Source organism: Echeneis naucrates, chromosome 16 (genome assembly GCF_900963305.1).
Source record: "Echeneis naucrates chromosome 16, fEcheNa1.1, whole genome shotgun sequence".
NCBI classification, from domain to species: domain Eukaryota; kingdom Metazoa; phylum Chordata; class Actinopteri; order Carangiformes; family Echeneidae; genus Echeneis; species Echeneis naucrates.
The window spans coordinates 23,959,624-23,986,657 of NC_042526.1; the positions used below are offsets into that span (position 1 = coordinate 23,959,624).

Genomic DNA, 27,034 nt, shown 5'->3' on the forward strand with positions numbered 1-27,034 from the left:
CACACTTTTATCTGTTCCAACAGTCTTGGTTATTTCCCATGAACCTCTCTCTGCTGTTTTGCGGCTTGTGAGTAAAATGGTAACGACAGCCAGAGGCTGTTCTTGTTTCCAGTTAATGAACTGATGAAGAAGAAACACCGAGAGTATAAGGAAACATTTTGAACATGATGACACATACTTAATTCAGTAAATGATCCCACATTTTTTTGTAAGAAAATGACTGAGTCTAATGAATGTATTACTTTCATTTAAGGTGTGAAATAGCCAATATAAATCATTTTCCAGTGAGTAGGGCAGTGATCGTGTCATCTGATAAACAAAGGCAAAGGCAGAGTAACCATGTCTTCCTCCACCTTTAGCGTCTCACTGAGGAATGCTGATTTTCTTGTTCTGCAGCTCAGGTGTAAATAGAGAAGCCACACAGCGCAAGTTATCTTTGATTCTTTATTACAATTTCAAGATAAATAACATAAAAAAAAAGTCAACTCCATAAACATTTGGTTACACATACAAGAGTGGTTGACCTCATATCTAATCTATGTTTCCCCTACTTGCAAACCGCCTGTCAATCTGTTACCTTGACAACCAAAAACTGAAAACGGGAACCTTGTAAAAAAATAGTTTCTGTCCCTGAAATTTCAAGTACTTCTCGAAACTCAAATTCCACCTCTTTATTTAAGATGAAACACACCAATTAATGTGCTGTCCAACTCAAATGAAAACAAGATGTGTTTCTCGGTTCATGTTTTTTTGGTTAAGACTGCACATTAATGCTACAAATGAAAACCAGGGTGTGTGTTATCTTCATGGCCAAAAACATACCGACACACAAACTGAACTGTGCGACAAGGCAGTGCAAGGTGGGATAAAGATTGTTGATTTTCCCGGTGCTGGAAAGGCAATGGGCAGGAGAGCAACAACAAAGGCTGGGTGGTGAGTTTCAGTCCCAATAACCTGAAGCCAAATCAACCCAAGTGGTTTTTCAGGCTCTATCTCAGGCCTCTATAGAAGGGGAGGGGCCAAGGTCAGTGAGAGCGGGGGAAGTGAAGCTGACCCGGACATCCCGGGGGTAAAAACCCTGAAGGACCCCATCCACAATGATGTCTGGAAGACCTGCAGGACAGAGGCGATGCCTTTTTAAACCATGCCCACACAGCTAAAATGCACACAATGATACACACTTGTTGCTCTTCAGTGTTAAAATGTTTGAGAAAGAATTGAAAATTGAGCAGGAGTTAAACATGGAAAATAGTATTTCAGCACCTCCGCTGATGGTGTTTTGAGTTCTGCGCTTAACACAAGCCTAAAACATTTTCATGTTTTATTCTATGGCATGACAAACAAGAGCCTGCAGGTACTACTAGCGTTTGTCATTTTTAGCCAAGAAGTATCATAAACCCTTTCTTGTCACGTCGGCGTTTGCTGAAGGTTCCAGTGTGGTGCCGACTTCCTACAGCAGTGTGTTGGCTCCTATGCATAAAGGTGCAGAGAAACAGTGTGTTCTTCCTACCTGATATGCAGTCAGACACATAAGGATCCCGAAAAAAGCCCACCACTCGCTGATTGGATAACAGAGGACTGAGGAAACAAAAGCAGAACATTATCGATCAGTCTCACAAACTCATACGCTCGAGTAAATGCAATATACGTTTGATCCTCCCTGAGAGAGTCAAGAATAACACACTCTACTGAATACAGACCCAATTCATCAGACAATTCAGATCATTAAATAAAGTGTCAGCGCCACTTGGTTGACCTCCATTTTTTTTTATAATTATTGAATTAGGTGCGAGGTTACAGGGGAGTTATACTTCCTCTTGTATCGCACAAAACCAGAATAAGGGTATATTTCAGTTATCCTGGCTGAACTTAGCCTCAAGTCGGCTGCATGAAAGGAGGTCAACCCTTCAACCCTAACCCTGTCAAGCTACTATGGTGATTTTTTTTCTGCAGCTAGCCTGCTCCAGGCCAGGCTAACAACCCGGTGATTCATCTGGTAGTTCTGCTGTCAATCCTGTGAACAATTTATGTGTTTTTTTACAGCATTTCCGTGGTCTTTCTAAATATGTTGCATCATTTTAATTGTCCTGCATTGAATATTACAGTTATATTGTCATTTGTCATTTCATTGAAGTCTGTTGACTGCTTGTAATTGCAGCAGTTATTTTGTATTCATTCATGTGGTATTTTGACTGTCAGGCCTAGCGTTACAATGCTATGCTAATGAAGACTGCTTGTCAAATTCCCATCAGAGGTTTGATGAATATGTGTATTATTGCTGTTATTGACATTATAAAAAATTGGCTGATGAAGTCGCAAAGGTGGTTTCAATTAAGTCTGTGATGAGGGCAATATAGTAAATAGATAATGGGTCCAACTCCCATTCACCTGTTTTCTCTTCTTAATGGCATGGCCTTGTTTTGGAGGAAGCCCTAATCCTCAGACGAGTGCTCCGGCGTGAATGAGTCTTCTGGGACCGGTCGTTGGAGATGACTATCTCATTGAGAGGTATAGATTCTCAGACGGACTGACATATTTACGTCGGCTGCTTGCACCAGACAGCACGAAGCCGTGCTCTCACTGTACCACAGATGGGCTGTGTTACACTGAGGTTGCAAGTGGGAGGATACGAGGGAGATTACATTAACAGGAAATCCTTCCACAGCATCAGTGTTCAGGTAAGACTGAATTGAGTGACCTACATAAATTACTTTCATGAATTCAATGAACATCTCATCATCTTGGTTCAGATGATCTGTGATGCTGACAGCCTTGTCATTTATTTTCCTTTCAGAGGCAAAGTGGCCCGGCTCGGTCCATGACTCCAGAGTCTTTCGGGCTAGTCCAGAGTATGAGAGACTCTCACAGGGTAAGACACACATTTATTTGTAAGCACCTTGGACATTATGAGTGTTTAACTCTGCTGTGTAGTTGTATTAATTCTATCTTGTATTATCTCGTGAATTCTCTGGTGTTTCTGCTGGGAGACGAAGGCTATCCCTGTGAGTCATTCCTCGTGAGTCCCCTTGCGGACCCCCAAAGCCCACCACAGCAGGCTCTCCCCATCCTTAATCAGGCCACTAAGGCCCTAATAATGTCTTTGACATCGACATAGAACTCCATCAGGAGCTGTTGCTGAGTGGGTCTTATCCATTTTCCCATCAGTGATTCTGTGATCGATCCAGTGGTCTATTTAAGAATGCCTTGACGTGTGTGGTTTGTGAAACAAGTTGTATCATTTGTTCATATTTTGTGTTCACATTGTGCCTGAAATGATGCAAACTGCATCTTCCAATAATGTCACAATAATACAGTCCATACAATAATAATGTATGAAACCAGAGAAAACACCTAAACCATTTTTTAAACATGTGGACATGTTAATTGAATAAATATGGTTTGTATTTTTTATATTTATAAATCTTACATCCTTTCAGTAGACACACACCTGCATGTCTACTGCACTGCACAGTGTCTGAGAAATGGGATGACAGTACAGATCTTACCTGTAATCCTGACTGTCCAGTTCATCAAGTGACCTGAGAGAGAGTAAGTGTTAGACGCTTACACTGCAGTCAGAGTGCCCCACCTGTGTTTTACAAAAACAAATCTGTACTGTAAGACCAAAGGACACGTGCGTCGTCCGACCTGATCTTTATTATTATTATTAGGATTATTATATAATGGGTCAGAGTGGGTGCCTCTGCTCTACATGACTGTGGGAAATGTTGCTGAAGTTTATTATGTTGCTGCATTGACCCCAATACAAAAATAGAGGATCTTAATTTAGAAGAGTCTGCAAACAGAGAAGTTGGGGCGGAAGGACTTACTCCATGCTGCTGATCTTGTTCCCTGTGTGAAAATGTCGGAGGTGGAGGAAGTCCAGCAGCACCTGCGGCACATCTTCATTTTGGTAGATGATATCCTGGCCCCCGGAGAACAAAAGACATGATGGTTTACTATTTCAATGTATTTTTGGAATCATCAAGACACTGGCTGCAGGTGAACTTTGCATTCTAGATGAAAACACATTTGTAATACACAGCACATCGGGGCCAATACTGATATTTTCAATTCAGCCCTGCAGCTTTTTTCCACAAAAGAAAACTGTTTGCAGGGTGTGGATGTGGGTGCATCACGTTAGTCTCGTAATGTTAAGTCACATCATGACGTACTGCGGCACAAACATTATCCTCCCATCTAACTGGACCTTCTGAAGCATGTTGTGCAGCTAATTTGTGCTTTTGCCGATCAATCACTTTCCACTATGATGGGACATCGTTGGTGCATAGCTATCCTGGGTGCTCGGAAGGGCACAAGTGTATTTGCTTTTTAAACAACGTGCACTGGACGGAAAAAGGCTCTGGATTTTCCAGCTAATTTCCAGAGTGTCAGATACAATTATTAAATACCTGTTCATTGACTTGAAGTTTTTAGTGAAAAAAAGGGAATTATTTAGTAGCCGTGTGAAAAATTGTTTAGAAACTGATTAAATGGACAAAGACGTCAATGTTTTACCTGAATGTACTCTTCCAGCTCCTGCCTCCTCTGCTCCGGGGGTTTGGTCCTCAGGTGGGGGTTCCTTTTGCTCGGGAAGTCGGGCGTCTGGATGATCTTCCTGAGCTGCAGTTGCCAAAACAAACAGCAACAACCTCCAAATCAGTGTAATGTAATGAAAAAACCAGTACGAAGCACAAAGAATGAGGTGGATGAATTTAAAGTTTACAAAGAACCTGAACTATATCGCAGTAATGGATAAATAACCCTAACCCTAACCAATTCTTCACATCGGGACAGGCACTTCTATTAGTTTTTTCCAAAGAAACACATCCTGAAATTTGTTGATTCATTTAAAAGATCTGAGGTGAATTTTCATGGTGACTGATAAACATATGAAAAACATTCAGTGGAAAGAATTCATTTTTTATGAACTTTATCAACTAATCATAATATTCCATGTCTTGTTTCAAGCATATATTTACAAATATTATCTCTTGAAATAATATTCATATCAACTGTCCTCTTTTAGGACATTTTCCAACATCATGCCATACATCACATTAAGGCACGTTACATAGATTCCTTGTACTTACTTTTCTATGCAGAGTCTGGAATTCGCTGCTTGTCCTGAGCACATAATGTTTCCTCCCATTAAACAGGACTTCCACTCTGAAGCGCTGCAAATAGGAGGAGACAGATTTATTCATTTACTCAAGATCACATTTTTCAGATTATCTCACATCTCATAACAGTGTTAGAAATACACGCAGCCTATCCTTGCTTTATGGTCAAGTTTGAACACACAAATTCCTTAATATTATTTCAACTACCAATGAGATTAACACAAATTAAAATGGTTGCTTGTCAAGTGCGTACACACACTGAGATGTTTCTTGAGCATGTGCCATATTTAAAAGAACATTAACCCATCAATTGAACACGTTTCATATACAGGAATAAAAACGTAAAAAGTTTGTCATATTTCTGAGACACATGAATCCTTTTCTTGAACCATTTGTCCTCAGTGTTCAATGTAATAAATTGGTTTTAGAGAAATTATTTGAGTGACAAAAAAAAAACTGCATCATCGTACAACAACATGATTTGTCCACCAGGAGGAGGTAAACACAAAAGCACTTTTTACTTCACAGTAATGACACACACACCTCAGCGCTGAAACTTTCCTGCCTTTAATACACATTCAGCACATCTCACTAGGCTGTATGTATACTGCTGCTCATTGTCAGTGGCTTGAGTGAGTGGTCTTAAATTGCAAGGATAAAACATTGAGCATTTCAGGAACATGGAAAGACTTTGGATCTGCAAACATATCTGAGCCTGTACACTAAATAGAAATAAGAAAACCAAGTTGAAAATCTAAATCAGGACTGAGGGGATATATTCTAAGCACTCATGAAGCAACAGCAACAAGATTCATGAATTTGATCTCCTGTTAAATGATGTTGTTCATCTCTGCTTGAAAAAGACATTGCTCTCTCTTCCACTTACAAACATTGATCGTTTTATGAAATATAATGAAACCAGCTTTATTTTGACCCTTTAAGAACATTTTGCTGATAAAACTTCTTTCATTTCTGTAAAATTTTGAATGACTATTTCTAAACTGCAGTACCATTAAAGTTAGTTCAGTGAAAGAATGCTTCTTCTGCCATAAGGTTAATGCTCAGACAGCATGTTTGACGTGATGAGGTCATGTGTAGAGTAAATAAATATAAGACTTAGTGAATGTTACTTTTCAGTGGGGGAAACAGGCTGAAGCATAGAGACAAATCGCCATTCACACTCCGGGGCAATTTAGAGTTCCCAGTGAACCAAATGTGCAAACCTTTGGACTGTAGGAGGAAGCTGCCAGAGCACACGCAGCAAACGCCAGAGGTGGCAGAATTACTCATATTCTGTACTTAAGTAGAAGTACTGATTCAACTCCTTTACTCAAGTAAAAGTAAGAAAGTAGAGGCTGTGAAATGTACTTTCAAAGTAAAAATGAATTTTTGCAGTTAATGAAACATAATACATCCTTTGATAATTTCTGTTACAGCACAAGTTCTCGGTTTCTGCAGTTACCTGTCCCCCCCCTTCTTCTTCCTCTTTCCCTCTCTAGTTTGTCACGTCTTTTACGTATGCTTTCACATCGTGTCGTCATCTGTGGAGGTTTTTTTGTTTTATTTTTTAAAAAAAGCATCGAGTCTGTTTTTACAATGTAAGGAGTAGAAAGTAGATATTTCTGTGTATAAGTGTAGGATGTGGGGAGTCAAAGTAAAAAGTACAGTAAAGTAAAGTACAGATACCTGAAAAATCTGCTAATTACAGTAACAAAGTATTTGTACTTTGTTACTTGTCACCTCAGGCCAACGCCACACAAAAAGGCCGCAGTGTTCTGGGTTCAAACCAAGAACTGATCTGTTAACCTCTATCCCACCATACCACCTTCAGACAAACTTGGAACTCAGTTTTTGTCCAATTAGAGTCTTATCCATGTTGGACAACTTTGAAAGTCTTACTGCTTACGTGTAAGTTATTATTACTTTCATTACTTTCATTATTTATTGGTTGATCTTACTTTACAGCAGATTGTGAAAAATGCTACTTCATGATGTCATGACCAACATTATTATAATGTATGATCACAAAAAAAAAAAAAAAAGGCTGAGCTGCTGGAAGCACTTTTGTTCAAGAGAGTTATTTTCTTGGATAATTTTTACGCTTATTTTTCTATGAAATAATGATCTATGCACTTCTTTGTGGACTCTAGGTAATTACTTTAAGTACATGCTATCTGGGAGAACAGGTTAGTTTTCCTATTCACACATTTACCACAACAACACAAGATCATCTGACAGATCTGACATCTTCTGAAGAGAATGAACTTCATGGTTAAAGGTGCACTCACTTCCTTGTGTTTCAGATCCAACTTTAGTGAAAGCTCCTTGTTGTGATCAGAGAATGAGGATGATCAGGTTGAGAGACTGACCTTTTCCTGAGTGGGCTGGCTTTCACTCTCACCTGGAGGCTCGGCTCCTCTGCAGGTGAAGCTGGTTTACAGCGTGCTCACCTTTTTGGACTTCCCCGACTCATCCACCTCCCGCTCCATCGACGGTATGGACACCTCAATCATCGGACTGCAGCAGCTGTGTGAGTCCGCCTGTCCTGCCTCCGATCCCGGACTCGCAGGTCGCTCCTGTCGGTCTGCGGCACAGACTGCCTGTTGTTCCTCCTCAGCTCCACCTACCCAGACATTAGACAAAGCCCACAGCACCGAGGCCATTAAAGGTGCAGACACAGTCTGTGGGAGTTAGTGAAGTTATGGACGGTCTAACTCAGCCACAGTATAAGCTCCACGTTGTTACATCTTATTTTCTGAATGAACCAGCTTCTCCTTTCTGTGCTCAGCTTTGGTCTCACCTGCTGCACCAGAACAATGTGCTGAAATGAATCAAGGTGGACTGTGAGCAGGCAGCAGGGCTGTCCACCTGCAGATGTGTCAAACTGCTGCCATACGCGACACTTAAAAGACAAAATTGGAAAGAAATAGAAAAGATATATATATTTTTTAAATGTAGCCAGAGGTCTGTCTGTCCACATGCTGATGTGTGAAGGTCTGATTCCTGATCACATGCAGCGCCATCAGTCATGGTTCATGTGAAATATTACGTCCAGTTGTTGACTCAGTAACTGGAGACGAGCAGAGAGAGCTGTGCTCCCTTTAAGAGAAACAGAAAGCAAAAATGTGATCAGCCTGTCCCCTTCCCTTCTCCTCGTCCTCCAGTCCCTCTGCTATCAGGTATCACTCCGGTTGCTGCGGTCCACTTCCTGTCCCGTCTCCCTGTACTTCCTCCCAGGTTCTTCCTCATCTTCATCGGTGAGACACACCAGGTCTGGGTGTGAAGGCCTTAAACTCTGGACTGGAACATTGGCTGTTGATGCTTGTTGTCCTTTAGACTTCTGTAGTTATAATTTGGTGTCCTGGTTATCTACATTTATGTTAAAGAAACTCCCCACTGTGGGTTTTTTTTTTTTTTTTTTTTTTTTTTTTTTTTGAGGTGTGTTGTTGGTTTTTGTGGGCCACTTTGTGGCTTTTCATGAGTGGGACATAACATTTTTCATTCAGTCATGTAACTTCTTTTAACATACTGCGGTTCATTCTTCCCTTGTATTGGCCTATGTGTGCTGATCTAACTGTGAGTTTCTGACTGGATAAAATGCCAATCGCTTCTCAAATAGGCTGATCCTAAATCTGACTTCATGTCCATTTTAGCTGTGGTGCTTTTGACCTTCATTAGATTGAATCAGCAGCTTTCTAAAACAGTTTCAAGATATGAACAAAGTAAACTTTATGAACTGATACTGAAATCCAGAGCACATGAATATAACGGGCTCCTAAAACTTCATCACATTCCCCAGAAAGAAGCACAGATGATATAAAGATCAAGATGGGAGAGTTCAGTAAGATAATGCAATAGGCAATAGGTTTTCCAATTTATTGCTACCGTACAGTCTTGTCAGTGAAATATTCCAGTATAATGTAAATTTTTATTAGCAACTCTCAATCTGTCCTGCTGTCCATCTGAATCTATCAGTGTTCACACGATAAAGGTCCTTCAAAACAAAGCTCTCATACATGTACTTGATAGCTATATTATTTTTATAAACTAATCCTGCTTAATAAGTGTTGTGCTTTTTTAAAACAAAACAGCAGCCATCATGAAAAACTGTACTTAGACCCTCTCATCCGGGACTGAGCCGCATCGTGATGTGCCACTTTCAAATCCAGGTTCACTTCCCACATCAAGTCAAACAAAAACAACGAAGAAGTGGATGTAAACCCAGACTCCACAACACTGGACTTGACTCACATCCTCTCAGACTTGCTGCTCAGAATGTCTCCCAGGCTGTCATTTAGAGAGGGAGACAAAAAGGAAGAACACTGTAAAACAGTGTTAAGTGCTGTACTTAAAAACGCTTCCTCTTTCGCTGTTTAAACTGTGTGGATCATCTTCCATGCGCTGATCTAAGCGCCAGTCACATGCTCCTGTTGTGACGTGTCACCTCCTGTTGTTGCTTGCTGTGTTTGAATTAGAGAGGAACTTACTCCAGCAGCTCTGTGAGGATATGTGACCTTCAAGAGTCACAGATAAAAATATAACTCGCCAGTGTTTTTCTACAGATCACGTGAGTCCTGGTGATTGCTGTCAGCAGAAACAGGACACACATTAACGTGAAGCAAGTCAGTGCTGCTTTTTTTCTGCTGTTAATGATTATCTTCACTTTTTCACTCATTTGCTTACACCGCAGTGAGTGAAATGATGTCACTTTCAGTTTCCTGACACCCATCAGCCATATCTGTATCTATATCGGAACCTGGACAAAGCAGCAGGTCCATTAAGTCCTGGAGGTTGTGGCTCCTCTCAGGCTTGTCTCAGGCTTCTGTCCAGCTCATCCCACAGATTCTGGACTGGACTGAGATCTGGAGAAATCGGAGCCAAGCCAACACCTTGAACTGGTTGTTATTGCTCAGATCATCCCTGAAGCATTGCAGCAGTGAGACGGGAGCAAAATGTTTGTCTGGCTTATGAAGACACACACTGAAGTTGTCACGTATATGAAAGGAAAAGCAGAAGAGATTAAATCATTTCTTCTTTTTTAACTATTATCTTTTTGGCTTTTATTTTGACATTATTAAGTGGCAGAGAGGCTGTCAGGAAGGAGGGAGAAGGAGAGGAGAATGAAATGCAGCAAAAGTCCCTGGGTCAGAGTTCAACCTAGATAACGTGGCATGCGCACTAACCACTTGACCACGCATGCTTGCAAAGATGAAATAATTTCTTCACTGAAATTTGGAAGTTGTGGTGTGACCCTTACAGATGTGAGCAAGCGCCTGGCCGCCTTCTTTAGCAGTGGAATGTGAAGGCAAGTCTCCACAACTCACACATTGGAGTTTGTCATTTATAGACATGCCAGCCGGTCTGGGGAGCGTGATGCAATTTGTCGGAGCCAGCATGTGAATGAAAGAAAGCACTGTCATCCAGAATAACCACGTTAGCTGATGCATTCTTGAGTTCTGTGCACAGTTCAACTTGCTTATTGCCACAAACTGAAAGCTGCCTGCTAACACTCTGATAGTAATGAGCAGTTCCCCCAAAAAGTAAGTTTAAATGTCACGCATTGACTCTCTGAATAAAATAAATGCAGATAAAAATAATTTTGAGAACTTTAACAGATTAAGACACAATGTAAATCTCAGTGTACATTGCTTTATGAAGGATGTTGCTCGACCAACATCCTTCATAAAGCATAGCTCACACACTATTTAGAGGTGCCTGAAGCTAAGTGATATTCTGTGTCCATACATCCATTATCTGTACTGCAGGATTGGACGAAGGGGGGCTGCACCCAGCTGACACCCTGGACGGCTCACTAGTCTTTCATAGGACTGATATAAATAGACAACACATATTTACACTTACATTCACACTTATGGGCAAAGTGACCACTTGTGCATGTCCTGCATGGACTTGGACTGTGGGAGGACACGCAGGGAGAACATAGAAAACTATGCACAGACACTCCCCAGGCTTGGGTGGAAAACACAGAACTTTTTTGCTGCGGGGTGTCACTACTAACCACCGCACTGCTGTACCATGATGTTATTGTATTGTATTTTTTCTTTTACGTGTGAAACTCATAATAAATAAATACATTTCCATATTATGGTGTCAACAACAAAGCCAAGCCGACAGTATCTGTAAAAATACATAATGAAAATGCTCACAAGGTGAAAACCCTATGTGCCTTCTTGTCCGTAGGTGTCTCCACCAGGACTATGTAATGAAGTCCGTCAGTTCAGACTCTGCCTCACAATAAGCTGCGCTGCTATTTTATAAATGCACTGTCACATTCAAGTTCCATAAAAGCCTCTTTAATGCATGTTTTTCACATTGTTTTTTTAGCTTCATTGTCATCTGTTGTTAAATACATTGTACTACTTTTTTTAATTTTACATTTTCCAAAGATTTCAATCACTGACAAAAATGAACTTAACTTCAGATGTTAAACCAGACCAAAAAAGTATGTTTTCAGCTTTTTCTGCTATTATAGGGTGAATGGAATTTTGACATTACAGTTGATCTCGAGCAACTGCAGACCGAACAATGTCATCCAGGCTGTCCACCTGTAAGACAGGGTGGGATACATACTTTAACCTGTGTCCAGCTTTGCTGTTGAAGAATTTGTATACTTAAGATAAACATTTGAATGATAACTATAACAGCTTGACAAACAAACAGAGGCATTTGTTTTTCTATAGGCAACATGTAGAATATCACCTCATTTTACCTGGTTTCCCACACCGAAGTTCTTCAGCTTGTAGACAGTCACTTTTCCTTCACTGTCTCCTACCAAAATACAGTCTGACCCTGTGGCAAACAGCACCACCCTCATCTTCACACCAGGTGTGGCACAGTGCACAATGGTTGGGTTCAATCTAAAAGGCAAAACTTTCAATTAGTGGATACTGGATTATTTAAAGCTCAGGCTTTCAATCTGAGACAGCTGAAAAAAGAAACACACACATTTTCTTTCAGACTGACTCACAGGCTTGTACTGAGGTCCCAGATCTCCACCTGCTGTCCGTTAACGGCTGCAAACACTGTCGAGTGCAATGGAGACCACCTGACACAGTTTACGGACCTCTTGGCTGACGTGAAGCTCAACACCGGGGACGGCAGATTCTGCCTCCACAGCTGGATGGTCCAGTCAGAGGAGCAGCTCAGGAAAACATCACGACTGAATGGAGACCATTCAATGTGGTTCACCAGGCCCTGACAGAGTAAGGATGTCACGTCAATTCTTTTTACGTATGCTCCAATTGTAACCACAATTTATATGGTAGTGAAAGAGTGACTGAAGTCAGCATGCTTTTTGTTTTCATTACATACAAGACATAAATGTGTTAATCTCATAATTACAAATTTGAGTGATCAGGGTGAGATTCTGGTTTTCATCATAATTCATGAGATTTAACAAGTTGGTTTGACATCGTAGTGTCTCCTGCATAGACAAACAGGCCACAGTGTTGTGTGTTCATCACATAAGGGTGAAAACTAACTTCAGATGATGGAATATGCTGTGGTTTAAGATGTGTCTTATTCACTTAGACTTACAAAGTGTTTCTGGTACGTAGTCAGAAAATTCTGTCTGTTGGAGAAAGAGCACTTGTGGATCTTGCCTTCCAGTGTGCCGATCAGATAGATGCTGGAATCCTGCAGGATCAGGGCATGTAGTCAATGAAACACACAGCCTGAGCAACAATTTCATGCTGTCTGCATGAATACTGGCAGCCTGGGTGAAGGAATGAATTCACAACCATGTGAAGCACTTTTCCCGGGTAGAAAGAGTCTCGTAGCCAACTTACAATTGGGTGGATATCCATGGAAAGAGCAGGTATCATCAGTGCCAGAACACGGGCTGCCTTGTCCTTTTTTTCTATGGGTACAGGTTGCTTTTTATTATTCCTCCGCAGCTCCATCAGGTCTAAGGGAATAGATTTTTAGGAAAGTTTGCAGTAAAGGTGGCATTCTCACAGAAAATCTTATGTATATAAAGTAACCAAATGCAGTGAAATTAGGTCCACCAATTTGATAGAATCGTAGCTTATCGTAGTTTCTTTGTTTCCTGCTTTTGAAACCAATACTCATCTCTGGATGTCTTACTGGTAAATGAGCTAAAACAAATTTCCAAATAGTATTCTGAGTGAAATTTCATTCTTCTCTACTACTTCTTTTAGTACTATTCTTATCTCAACATACGTAAAATTGTAATTACACTGTTGAGATTGGACTACAGTACCTATGCAGTCAAGAGTGCTGTCGGTGAGGAACCACCTCTTAATCTTGCCATCTGCCGACACAGATACAAGGGCTTCTGTTCTCTCTTCCCCTGATAATCTCAACTCTTGTCTGGTCCACTGGACCCGGCACACGGCATTCATGTGCTTGTTGGACTTCCCTCTACAAAACAAACATTGAAAAATCAAGGAAAAAGGTTTCAGCAATGGCACTCATTCTTAGACTTGACCACATTAGCAGGGTCAGCCCTGCAGCCTGACTGATATTTCCAGCCTTTCCAGCTCTGCCTTGTCTGTGAGTTCTATTGGTCAGCTGTTTACAGTCTGCAGCCATTTGTCACTACATATAGACACTTTTAAACGTGGTATGTAACACAACTGTGTATGAATGCTGTGTTACATCTGCTCTACTTTCCTGGCTGCTGGAGAACCTCCACTCCACTGAGCCTCACCACCATTACTGCAATGAAACCACTTTTATGGCATGTATCATTAAAAGCTGATGAAGAGCGATAACTAAACATCACACACTGAGGAAGGGAGACAGAAATTTGTAAAATTCTTTGATATTCTATATAAAATTCCATGCTCCCAGAAGGAGTAAGAAATAAAGTCTTTTTCCTTCTAAAGTGAAGTAAGCAGATAAAGGCTACACTCGTGTGGATCCAGAAAGATACTGTGCTCAGTGTGAGAGTCAAATTAAGAAAGTCAATCTTAATGATACTGTGCCCCAAATGTCTTACCAGCAAAAAAAAAAAAAAAAATCCACCACGAATCACACAGGGTGCTTGGATAGGCATGTCTTATCTTATCAGCTTTTATGTTCATGTTCTCACCTATTGCTGGCAATGCATGCTGTATTTTCTTGACACTCAACATTGTAGAGAGCCACAGTCCCATCAAGCATCCCCACAGCCAGCTGGCCAGGGTTGTTGAATGAGAAATCCAGGGATGTGACACAGCTGTGTGAGTGGAAGACACGTTCTGGCCACTGCATGGGGGACACATAGAATTTCTTTCACCTGCTGAAGAATTTAATGGTTCTATTGCCATTCATTTAGCTTTTGCTGTACACAAGTAGCCACAGAGGACACTGGTCCAATATAAAAAATTTCCAGGGCCTAGTTCTACTTCACATTGGTTATGTTATTCAGCTGAGACAGGACACTGGAAGATGATGGCTGACAGGAAACAAATAGCAAAAATGTGAAAATATACCACTGGGTTTTTGAGGGACCAGCAGCAGATCAGTCCTGGTTTGTGGTTCCTGATCTCACCATAGCCCACAGCCAGCAGGTCCTTACAGGGTGTCCAGAGCACAACCACAGGAGTAAGTGAAGAATGGCACATTTCAACAGTCACAGCATTCATTAAAACATTTTAGACAAATACTGTTGATATTGCCCCAACCAAAATATGGTATATTGACATTTTTATATGTTAAAATTATAACAGAGTTGCTTATGAAGAGTTACATAGGAATTTACAATTTCAAAATAACAACGATGCGGATGTGCAGCAAGTCTGGGTTTTAGGCTCTTACCGGGATCTTTTTGTTCCACGACATGCTGGTAATGTTCCATCCTCTGGTGAGGTCGATGCTGAAAGTCCAGAGATGTTCAAGTGCTGGTTTCAGACTGCTTGTCTTATCCTCAATCTGTTCCTTGTTCTCAGACTTGACTGTGCCATCAGGGTCTCAAATAATCAACATTATTACACTATTGGCAATATTTATTCACATACACAGTGAGAAGACAGTGCTAATCCTGAATTTACCTTCTACATTAGGCAGATGTCTATAAGCAGCCAGTGTAGATTGAAAGATGTTTGCCATGATGTTCCTCTCCATGAGTGATAAATTGTGTTGGAATGACTCTGAGTCCATGATCCACTGTGGGTCGGGTTCAATGTTTACACTGCTCCCATAGTTTCCTATTTCTAACAGTGAGCTCATGGTACTGTCTAAGGTAATGAAATATGACGAAATGTTACATGCCAGTTATTATCAAAAAATATGCACACGCACACACATATATATGTACATATACACTATATTGCCAAAAGTATTCATTCACTTGCTTTGACTCTCATATGAACTTAAGTAACATCCCACTCTTCATCCACAGGGTTTAATATGACGTCGGTCCACCCTTTGCAGCTATAACAGCTTCAGCTCTTCTGGGAAGGCTTTCCACAAGGTGTTGTGTTTTTGACCATTCTTCCAGAAGCACATTGGTGAGGTCACACACTGATGTTGGATGAGAAGGCCTGGCTCTCAGTCTCTGCTCTAATTCATCCCAAAGGTGTTTTATCAAATTGTCCAAAATCTGTTGGCATGCTACCATGTCATACGATATATGGCAGTGGTTCCCAACCTTTTGTCACTGAAGTACCCCCATAAATAATTTTTTCAGCTGAGTACCCCCTTACGGTGACCCTAACCTTAAACCATTTCTTAAGGGATTTTGAATTGATTGCTATTTTTAGCATATATATTTTTTTAAATCTCATGTACCCATGAGAGTGCCCTCAAGTAACCCCAGGGGTACACATACTCCCATTTGAGAACCACTGGTATATGCTATGGCATGTAAGAGATTTGGATAATTTGGTGGGAACAGTCTGGGGATGGCTCCTTCCTGTTTCAACGTGACTGTGTAGCAGTCCACAAAGCAAGATCCATAAAGACATAGATGAGAATGATTGGTGTGGATGAACTAGACTGGCCTGCACAGAGTCCTGACCTCAACCCAATAGAACACCTAGAGACTGAGAGCCAGGCCTTCTCGTCCAACATCAGTGTGTGACCTCACAAACACACTCCTAAACCTTGTGGAAAGCCTTCCCAGAAGAGCTGAAGCTGTTATTGTCAGCACCAGACGGACAAACTGGGACCCATAGAGCAGACCAGAGGCAGAGAGTAGCGAGCAGCAGTTTATTATCAGTCCATGTTCGGTACACAGGCAGGCAGTCAGAATAAGCAGTAGCGCAGATATACAAGGCAGGATCAGAAGTCTAAAAGGCAGGCGAGGGTCAAAACCAGGAGATCAAAAACATAGGCAAAGGCTCAGAGGCACTAGGCAAAAAGGGACGCATGAGAGAAACAAAACTGGTCAAACACAAGGCAGTAACACTGGCAAGCTACTTACAAAGGATACAGGCAATCTGAGAGAGATGGGCGAAGACACCTGCTATACATACACATGGGAAACGAGACACAGCTAAATAACATTAGGGTGGGGACAGTCATCAGGGAGGAAAGAAAACAGGAAGTAAAACAACTATAGAAATAAAAATAAACAGGAAGGGAAACACCAAAACAAAACCCCTAGGACCTGACAGTTATAGCTGCAAAGGGTGAATACTTTTGGCTATATATGTGTGTGTGATATGACAAAATAAATGACCTGCAACAGTCCAGTTTTCTCAGGTGCTGTTACCTGTGCAGGTCATGCTGCTGCTGCTGGTCTTTTCTAGGCTCATCTCTTCAATATTGCTGGGACTGTCTGGATAGTTCACTGTCTCACTTTTAGTGCTTTCGTTTTGGCAACAGAAAGAGTCATAGATGTCCCAGGCAGTAGCCATTGTTTCTGTGGACATGACAGAGTTCCAACTGTATTAATTAGTTAAAATTAAACATTAACCTTCCTTTAATCTGCTGTCATTAGCGATGTACTATGAGATGCAGTTTCAAAATCTATGCCATCGTTTTCTACTATGAAAAATGTTAGCTAGATTCTAATCTTAACGTTGAGAAAGCAAAACTAATAAACTGAATTATCCAATATTCCTAATGATTAATTTTCACAATTTACGTTCACAAAGAGAAAGTCTAACCTAAATCCACCATGACAATCTTGTCGCACTGGATTTGTTTCTCTTTTGTTGCTCCACTAAAGGTCTGCGCTGACCGTGCTACATACTTTTCATTGCCCATTTTGTTCTTGCACAGCTCAGAATAGTGAATGCTTCTTTCTCTGTAAGAAAAAAAGAAGTGAACAACATGTCAGTGGCTAACACTTCAGTCATCATCATCAGACATGCTGTGTATGTGGACAATGACACAATGTGAAATTTGTGGCACGACTTCAGCTCCTTCCACGGTTGCCTATTTTGGGAAACTATAAACAGTAATTTCACTTACTTAATTGTTTCTGCTTCATCAGCATCCTCTGAGAAAAGAGTATTGGGTATGTCCAACAGTGAAATGGTATTAGTTTCACAAAGACAGATGTCTAGTGCCTCATCCAACTTCTTTTCATTCATGGGTTCTTTCAAACTGTCTGTTTTCCTTGGCAATGCTGACAGAAAACAAGAGAGAAGAATAAATTAAAATAATGAATACATTTGTAAAATACAACCATAACTCTGCTATTGATTTGTCATTAATAAAATGCTTAAGACGCTGTATACGGCAATACTTTTATGCTCATAACTAATTAAATGAACGTATTCACTGCAAGGAGCTGGGGGGTTTATGTCCAGTTTAGGAAGACTATCCTCAGTGTCCTTCGTCAGCGACGGTTCGTAAGACCGACCGGATAGGCTCTTTCCCATAAAAGAACTGTAAAACAATGTCATCGCTTAGTCTGTGGCTATAAATGTACCTTCCAACAAGTTAAACAAAAAACAACCTTACTAGTTATTCCTCACATGTAATAAATGAAATTTTGCAAAATGTAGCCATCTACATATTTCTATAGCTTTAATTTTGAACTTTGTATGAATTCTAATTATACTCTCCACCACCATCACCTTTCAAGAGTACTTACAGAGACTTTGAGAATAGTGGCAATGTGAGATGATGCTCTTTTGCTTTATTGTTACAACATATGAGTTGCACACCCTCTTCTCACCCCAATGAACTGCTGCTTGATCATCCCATCAGACACTATGGACTCTGAATGTTACTACATGGTACCTGGAAGAGCGAATACTGAAACTTGAAGTGGAGTGGAAACGGACTGATCCTAAGTTATGAAAGATTTCATCCAGAAAAAAGCTGCCTTGTTTGGGCTGTTGGTCTCCTGGCTCAGTGTGATGCAGGGACAGAGGAGTAACATTATTACCATCTTCGTCCATCACCTGCAAACATGAGACAAAAAAAAAACTGCCAAGATTGATCCAACATCTGTCTACACTTTTAATAAATCTTAGCTTACTCGAACAGCATTTTTCACAACATCATGGAGATCCTGTCCTCCACTAAATGGCTTTTTGATACAACTGAACTTTTGTAGTCTACGTTCAAAAACATGCGTATACATCACTGTATTGCAAGTACTTATTTGATGAAGACTTAAAATTGTTGCTCCTTTTGTATTTATTATCACACAACAATGTACTGAGACAATTCCTTTGTTCTTAAACACTTTACTAACAAAAAACAACCAATTCAATTAGGTAAAGCTACTCAATTAAAGGTACAAGTCCTGTAAAATCTTGGTTAAATTGAAGTATCACCAGCAAAATGCACCCAAACTGATAATTGAGTCACGTCACTTTACAAACATAATAGTATGAGACATCATTGGCTTTTTTCTGTGTACAAGCGGCCTAAAATTGAAAAACTATTTCTACGCGCTCATTTATTCTGCATTTACATTTTTTTTATTATTGTAAACAGCAAAGGAAAATGTCCTTGATGCAAAAGAAAATTCAGACATGTTAAACCTGGCAATGACACCAAGTGCAGCATTTCTCCCTGAAAAGTCAGACAGAGATGTGCAGTAGCAGAAGCCAACAGAAAACCTAAATTCCTCATTATTGTGCTGTAGTGAGGCCAGGTGAACTGCTGATTAATGTGAGTAGATATAATACACTGGGTGTGTTTGGTTGGTTAAATACCTTTACTGGTCTTCTGGCAGGTTCCTGGCCTCCATCTCGGCCGTTACGTCTGCTGTCGCTGCCGCCGACAAGGGTGGAGCTTCTTCGGCCCAGAGAGCCGGAAGAGCTGCGGCCATGAATGGCTGACTCTGGAGTAATATTAGCTTGACAAGATCTAGGAGACAGGAAAAACAAAGTTAGCTAGCTATGATAGCAGCATAAATATAATGGCACTTATTAGTATTAGACCTGAGCGGACATGATGTTTCTGTATGTTAACAAAGAAACCTACAAACTGGACTTCTTCATGTTGGTCACGTTCTTCAGCAGCTTGGACCGACGATCTTTGTGCTGTCTGTGTTCTCCGAAGTTATCTCGTTTCTTTTTTCACCATTTTATTTATTTAGACTGCTCCGGGTCGTCTGCCCGGTAGTTGCCAAGGCAACACGTCCATCCTCGCGCCTTGTCAGTTTGCGTTAATTTATGACGCTTTACAGCAAAATCATCAGGAATTAACACGAGGACATGTGTTATCATAAAAATATAAGTCAGCCGGGTCATTGTGAATTATGGTTTATCAAGCATCAGGCACAAACGTGGATCTTATTTAGTCTAAGAGTCAATAGTATAAACGGACAGTAGGATTAAGACTGAGTGCTATTTTATACTAATGCTGTGGTTGTTTTTAACTAGTCATTAGTTTCTCATTATTCATGTCTGTCATGCCTCAATTGAAGTGGTGAGTTGGTCCACATGAACACTGATGAATGAGGCCATAACAGGAATACAACCAGACATTTTGAATGTTAACACACAGTGTAAAGCATCCATAATATACCATCAGCAAGAAATGTACCTTTAGTTTTAAGTAATCATACACAAACAATAACAATAATAAGGTGAACTTTACTTGAACTGTGACATTGGCAGGGGCAGGTAGGGGAAGGGAGGAAAGGGGCAGAAGTGGGGATTGTTGTCTATCTGCTAGGAGAGGAGGAGGCAACTGTGTCATTAAATGAGTCCCACTCAAGCAGGTCAGTGGTGTCACATGAAGACAGACACACTGGAGGCTTGAGCAATGTGAAGGATTCCATCGGTTGGGTCTCAGGTGAGGAAGGCTCCATCTGTGTCACTGCCCGAGCTTCGAGCGCAGCTGCTGAAGAACAAAAGAGAGCAACGCACAATTTCAAAATTCAATGCTGCTTCCAATGCCAAATAAACTTGTAAAGAAAGGTTTCGAAGCTCGCTTTTATTATTTATGACATTTGTTTAAATATTGTTGCACCTTTAGCCGTAGTTTCAGCCTTTCTCCTCATCCTCTTTTTGCCCTACACAAAAAGAAACACGTTCAATTGTCCATCTAACGACAGCTAATTAAAACTATGCAGTGACTAGGCTAGGTACAAACATGTGCAAGTTGTGTGTCAGCCTAGTGTACATACATAATTTTGACGGCAGGACCAGTCTGGGAACAGCTGGGCATGCAGCTTCTTCTCCTTCTCTGCAGCCTCATAGTACTTGGTCTGCTCATCACGTGAGAGAGAGTTCCACTATGGACATATAACACATAACACATTGTCAGCACACAGAGACACAGAACCAAATGCAGCTACAAGCTGACTGGTGCATGAACACAATCATGTTAACATGTCAAAAGACAAGCAAAGGTCAACATCAACAGGAGGAGGCTCTGCAATGCAAAGCCCCCATAAACTGCTGTAAATCCTGTTTAAATGTTTAAATCTCCTTCGAAAAATGAACTGAATTGGGTGATGTGATTGTTCAAACAGATGGGTTTTGTGTTATCTCAATTCGTTCTCAGCGCATGGCTGCCGAAAATGTGTCACTCTTTGACTAAACTGCGATGCCCTCTCTTACCTTCTGTCCAAGCGCAGCGGTCACTGTCGCATTGTTCCTGTTGTTGAGCTCTGCAACAACCTTCAGCCTCTGCTCCTTCATGAACAGCATGAAGGCATTTGGTGGCTTCTTTATATATGTCTCTCCTTTTTTCTCCTGGCTCACACGCTTTCTCTTTCTGCAGAATAAGAGCAGAATAAGAGCATCCTCACTGAGTCCAACTCCTGTAAGACAAAATATATGGTGACGGTGAGTCGGTCAGGATGGCTTACTTTGGCCTGGAGGTTTTTGATGGAGGAGCCGCTGGGGCAACAGGAGGAAATGTGTCTGGGGGGAGCCTGAACACCATTTCTCCATTCCTGCATGAGCAACATCTGATGCGGTAAATGACAGAAAAAGTGCATTTGAAGATACAGACACAAGCTCACAGATGTGTACACTCGTTTGTGTTACTTACATCGTTCCACCAGGAACCAGGTTGTCCGTTGTGCTGTCAGGGAGGTTCAGCACTGGTATATTGCAAGACTGGAAATACAAGCACACAAAGAAAAGGTAATCAAAGTGTTACATAATCATCATCATCTTGCCCAGTGTCACAGGTGAATAATGAAAATCACAATATTTTATAATTATACTTATCTCTAAGGGAAATTCGATTGCACCTGGTTGTTCACAGAGAAGAATAATTGCACAAACAAGTGCTCAGAGCACATATTACTAATTGGCTAACTGGCAGTTCCTCACTAACCCTAACCCAACACATGGGACAACATGTAGACTTAGATAAACTCTTCCACTATTTATCACTAATATCCTGTTTGGATCAAGGTACAGATACACTTCATATGAATCGATCTGCAATCTAAACTGAATTTACCTGTCCCTGTCTGTAAACATCTAGCTGGCGATGCAGGTGATGCTGCTGCATCACACTTTGCTCTTGGTAGGTGATGGGGGTGAAGCTGTGTGGAGCTGCTCCCCGGGGGCTGCACCCACTGTACAGGGGATAGGGTGGAGGTGTAGCCAGAAGTGGGGGTTGGGTTGTATCGCCCAACATGCCAACCAGCATCACCTGAACAACGTGAAGCACTTCACTCCACTCCATTTCTTCTATGAGATGATCAAACTCGGCTCTGATGTCCATCCTGTCTCTCACTAACCCGGGGACATTGACAGGAAGCTGCTTTTGAGACGACTCACTTCCCTTCACATATGTTGAAGAATCTGTATTATGAATCAAATTATTCAATCTATAGATACAAACACTTTAGAAGAAGCAAGAAAAGGAAGGGTTTAAATTTGAACAGTGGAGTAAAAAACTAAACTAAAATGTTAAACTTGCTGAAAACCTTTCTTTCCTTTCTTGGAGCCGTGGATGGAATTGTAATTTAATTATCAGCAAACATCAAAATGGATGAAAGTTTCCTTTGCTTTCTCCGACTACTTTTACTTTTACTACCAAGATGAGAAATTCCAGAGATGAGTTTTCACCACTAAAAGCACAAACCCCGTGTTTTCACTACTTACCTGCTGCTTTACACGCTTAAAAATGCTGGGTTATTTTACTGACCCATTCGCTAAAGAGGCTAAAGAGGCTAAAGAGGCTAAAGAACAATGAACTGGGTTCATTTGACCTAATGATGGGTCAGATAAAATGACCCAACACGAAGGGGTGAAGTTTGGACCTCGGGCCTCAGCATGACAACGATCGCCATGTTTGAATTCAGGCACCACGGCCACTTGTGCTGAGCTTTGGAGGATTGGATGGAGAAGTTAGATAGGAAATGGTAAGAAAAACTTAAAATATTACAGCTTCTGCTTTTGGTAGCCAGATAGTTGTATCTTACTGTGAGTGTTTATTAACCACAGCATGCAAAAAATGTGCTCATTTACCGGCTCGAACCTTTTTGTGTGTGTGTTTCTCACTATCTGATGTCAGTTTAGAAAGGTTGTGTTTAGGTTGTGTTGTGTGTGTGTGTTGTGGTGATGATGTGCACCACAGCTTTTCCATGTTTTCGCTAGCTAATGTTCTCCCGACGTAAGTGTTTCGGTGTGGGTCGCTTTTACTTTGAAAGTGTCATGTTAGTCGCCATGGTGACTGGCAGCCTGTAGCCAGGTAGCCTGTCGCCATGGTGACAGGTAGCCTGTAGCCATGTAGCCTGTCGACAGTACAACGACAGGTACCAAAGGAAGGAGGGTGGGCGGCTAATTTAGCGGCTATCTGAGAAAGCTTTCGTTCGCCACTTTGATTTGTGTTGCGTGATTTTCCAACGTTAGGACGAATATTACGTGGACTTTTTATTAGTTCCGGTTTGTGTGTAACAGCGACGAGGCTGCTGTGACTGCAGGTCATTTCCTTTAGCTCCTCTTCTTGTTAATGTGTCCAGGTGTGCTCAGTTGAATTAAAAGGTGTGTACTGTTACTATGCAGCGTGTTGTTGTCGAGCTGATCATTATTTCAACTTTATTTATTATTCTGCTGCTCTAAACTCTGCTAGCCGGTGCAGCACTATAGTCTGTCTATGGAGAATAGTGGGGCGAAGTGTGGTCACATTTGGGCTCGATGCTCTGCGGTGACTTATCACTTTTGGTAACTTTCCTCATGGCAGTCTTCCCCAAAGTAACCCAGACCACAGCTCGCTTGTTGTTATTACAGTAAAGGGTTAGGATTCGTGACTTATGGTGTGTTTACTTCTTTTTATAATTCCACCAGCTGTAGTTTTTGTAACCTGGCATTTCTGTGAGAGTGGCACTAAGACTGTTTGTTTTCATTTTTGAAAGATGGATGAGTTTGCCAAGAAGGAGCTTCGTGAGTGGAGCCTGGCAGAGTTGATCCCAACCTTTGGAGGTATGCAGTCATATTTAAAACAAACCCATTAATGGCAGTTTGATGAATGAATGACCTAATACATTGAAAACAGTAAAACTAAATTTCTACACAGTTGTTTGATTTCAGTGTATGTCATATTGTGTTTTGGGTCAATGACATGACATGCATATTTTTGTGTCAGAGTGTATTATTTCCTTCTAATATAATTGAATCAATTCATGACATGCTTCACTTTATTCTATGGAACCTATTTAGTTTGAACACATTTTCAGTACATTCAAATAATTATTTTCTTTTATGTTTCAACTTGTCAAAATGATAAGAAATTCAAAATTAAATATGATGGCATTACATCATGTTTTAAACCTCTCAAATGAACTTATTTTCACAACTAAAAGTAGTTTTAAAGCTGTTGATTTAATTCAAAAACATCTTTCCTACAATTTCTATGTTGGTTTGTATGTCAGTATGGCACAACCATAAACATGGGCCTTTTATTTTGAAGTACAGTGGTATTAACAATAAACAGGATGTTGCATCAGTCAGATGACCCCCAGTGACCTTTCTGGCTGAGTGAAAAGGTTTGTAGATCTCTAAAATATTGATAAAAAAAATAGCTGGTTTTAACTCCTAGGTAGGCTGGTCCACTTTTCATGACAGGTGGTACAACTGATATAAAACTAGGAAAATGTTATTTTATCATAAAACACTGTTTTGTCCTTAAAAATCAAAAGTAAGAACTTGCTAGCAACATTGAAAGCTAATGCAGTTGTCCATGTAGAAGCCTATTTAATATGAAATTAGCTGTAAATGTCAGGTGGCACAACTGCAGGGAATGTCAGTATATGAAATAATTTATGTGATATGTTATCCAATTTAAAACCTTTTTCATTATATTTTTTAATTTTAGATGGCACTGTCAAGTAAAGAAAAATCTGCACGGCACAGAAAGGATTATTATCCAGCTTTTACGAGAAGCCTATCTTGCAAAAAGAAAAGAAAGGTAATACATCTTGTGAAAGAAGAAAATTCTTTTTAAAAATACTTTTTTAGAAGCTGTATTTGTCATTGACCCTTTTGCAGCTCAACAGATAGACAGACTCTTTCTGCTGGATGGAAACTGCTTGACCTCCCTCATTCCTCTTTTTGGGCCACGGCTGACATTTCAGCATCACCGAAAAAAGTTGCTAGAGGTATGCCTTGTGTCTCAGTGTCAGAATGATAGGTTTCTGGTATTTTGAAATGGGTGACCTCATTCACGTTGCCATGAAGTCTGTTTAGTAAGTTTTCAAGATTCAAGTTAAAGTATTTATGGTATACTGTTTGTCAGTCTAATTGTTGCAGTTTTGGCCACTATCAGATCTCACTGTGTGTTGCCCTAATGGACTGCTGCCTATATCTATCAGAATGATGAGTTTCTGGTATTTTAAAGTAATTGACTGCTTAAGTCTGCTTAGTAAGTTTCTGAGAGTCAATTAAGGTATTCATGACACACTGTTAGATGTTACAAAAAAAATTTAATCTTTAGTGATCTTTATTAATTAATGGACATAATCTAAAATACAACTTTATAAAATGTGTACATGTTGGCCATTTTTATACTCAATGAGTGTTAAAAGTCAACTTGACATTTCATGACCAATAAAAGAATGTTTATCAAATTAAATTAGATCAAATTAAAATTAATTAAAAGATAAAATCAATTAAATTTAACTTTCTTCACAAAAATTTGGCAATAAAATTAGTTGGTTTTTTTTTTTTTTTTTCCCGAGCAATAGCTGGTAACCTGATAACCCAGAACTTTGGTTTTGTTTTTTTAACCCATTTCTTGGTAGCTTTAACTCATCAACATGGGTAGTTTCTACCCATTGTTGAGTAAAAACATTAACTCCGCGTGCTGGGTCAAATTTTCTACCTAACATGCTGGGTGTAAATAACCCAGCGTTGACTCTGTCCCTTTTGCACCCAGCACTGGGTGAGCTTTCAACCCAGCTGTTTAAAGAGTGTATAGTAAGTTAATGGTTTTCTCACCATCTTGGTTCGTGTTGTGTCGGACCAGCTGTCTCTGAGGAGGTCTGCTGTTAACTGAGTTGTCTCCACCTGAAGAACTGAACCAACACAATCTCTAATTGTGTGTCATATTCTACAGAATCATGGTCATAGATCCATTTAAACATTCTATTCCATGTGCAGATCACACAGGATCATATCACTGCCTCATCCACAACCAATACTGTTCACTGATTACCATGTGGCTGTGCCCCGTCTCTTCTCCCCCGACTCAAATCATTTTTTAGACTTAGATTTTTTAGAATAATTTACATTTAACTCAGTGCAGGAATGTAACTGAGTACATTTACTTAGTTTTAATTTACTCATGTTCAGGGTTGTAACAAGCAGTCAAAGATTTTACTGAAATTAAACATTTATTTATACAATATAAAAATCCTGCAGCAAACTCCTCAAAAAATATGTCATAAACAAATAGTTTTGTTATCTTATGATATTATTCAATTGCTAGTTCTTTGTGAGCAGCACTTTTCTGTTGCAGCTGCTTGAGATAGGGCTGGTTGCAGCTGCTCTACACCCAGTTGTATTTATGGTTTCTTCTTCCAGATTTGATTGATGGGGATTGTTTGTGGAAGAGGGAAGTAAATCTTTTTCCTGTATTTCTGAGGATTTGAGGATTCAGACTGTGTAGATTGGTGTTTAAAGGTGAGCTTGTTTGGTTACGTTCAGGTGTGTGTCGCCATTTTGAATCACACAGAGGTCTGACGTCTGACGTTCCCTGAGCCATGCACCTCCTCTTGGGCTTCTAATTGTTTAGTACAGTCTAGTACACTAGTGCTTATGACCCTTTCTTCACAGGGCTCATCGATAGTATCAAAAAGTCATATTACCTACTATACATTGTCTCTTTGCTTTTTCTTGGAGCTAACCACAAAACTAATGTGGACGTAATAACACAAGGGAACAAATGAAGGTTCACTCTTTCTGACACAAATGGAAATAGCTTAGTATGTCCCAAAGGGAGTCACTTAGATCCAGCTCTTCTCTTAGTTTAGGTGCCTGCTCCCGTGACTTATGAGGCACACCTGCCCTGCATTACCAGCAATAAACGTACTATATATATATATATATATATATATATTTGTTGAA

At 40.4% G+C, this 27,034-nt stretch overlaps 2 protein-coding genes and 1 long non-coding RNA gene across 6 annotated transcripts; 1 reads left to right on the forward strand and 2 right to left on the reverse strand.

Annotated features, from left to right (window-relative positions):
* Positions 1–437: 437 nt before the first annotated feature.
* snx22 (sorting nexin 22) lies at positions 438–8,281 on the reverse strand. 3 transcript variants are annotated; one of them, XM_029523814.1, is made up of 7 exons: positions 7,574–7,847; positions 5,094–5,177; positions 4,519–4,623; positions 3,831–3,925; positions 3,507–3,539; positions 1,511–1,578; positions 438–1,113 (listed from the first exon to the last, which is right to left on the reverse strand). In XM_029523814.1, the coding sequence occupies exons 1-7, from the start codon at positions 7,784–7,786 to the stop codon at positions 995–997; spliced, it is 717 nt and encodes a 238-aa protein (XP_029379674.1). In that variant the 5' UTR covers positions 7,787–7,847; the 3' UTR covers positions 438–994. The 3 variants fall into 3 exon arrangements, with proteins under 3 accessions (XP_029379674.1, XP_029379673.1, XP_029379675.1); XM_029523815.1 differs by lacking the exon at positions 438–1,113 and adding an exon at positions 7,924–8,281 and having other exon boundaries at positions 1,125–1,578; positions 7,574–7,746; XM_029523813.1 differs by lacking the exon at positions 438–1,113 and having other exon boundaries at positions 1,123–1,578; positions 7,574–7,859.
* A 3,293-nt stretch (positions 8,282–11,574) lies between these two features.
* Positions 11,575–22,190, reverse strand: LOC115056908 (WD repeat-containing protein 78-like). The gene is made up of 22 exons (XM_029523687.1): positions 21,924–22,190; positions 21,504–21,571; positions 21,068–21,224; positions 20,632–20,739; positions 20,475–20,517; positions 20,254–20,345; positions 20,100–20,170; positions 19,211–19,364; positions 18,301–18,448; positions 17,508–17,664; positions 17,201–17,340; positions 16,804–16,953; positions 15,140–15,325; positions 14,907–15,058; positions 14,582–14,662; positions 14,200–14,354; positions 13,366–13,526; positions 12,932–13,050; positions 12,681–12,779; positions 12,112–12,338; positions 11,854–12,001; positions 11,575–11,689 (listed from the first exon to the last, which is right to left on the reverse strand). Exons 1-22 carry the CDS (start codon positions 22,188–22,190, stop codon positions 11,636–11,638), a joined length of 2,937 nt encoding a protein of 978 aa, XP_029379547.1. The 3' UTR covers positions 11,575–11,635.
* A 1,049-nt stretch (positions 22,191–23,239) lies between these two features.
* Positions 23,240–26,566, forward strand: LOC115055899 (uncharacterized). Of its 2 annotated transcripts, XR_003841727.1 has the most exons (5): positions 23,240–23,455; positions 23,827–23,893; positions 24,786–24,878; positions 24,959–25,068; positions 26,492–26,566. It is a non-coding gene; the product is annotated as an uncharacterized LOC115055899 (long non-coding RNA). The 2 variants fall into 2 exon arrangements; XR_003841726.1 differs by lacking the exon at positions 26,492–26,566 and having other exon boundaries at positions 24,959–25,498.
* Positions 26,567–27,034: the final 468 nt, after the last annotated feature.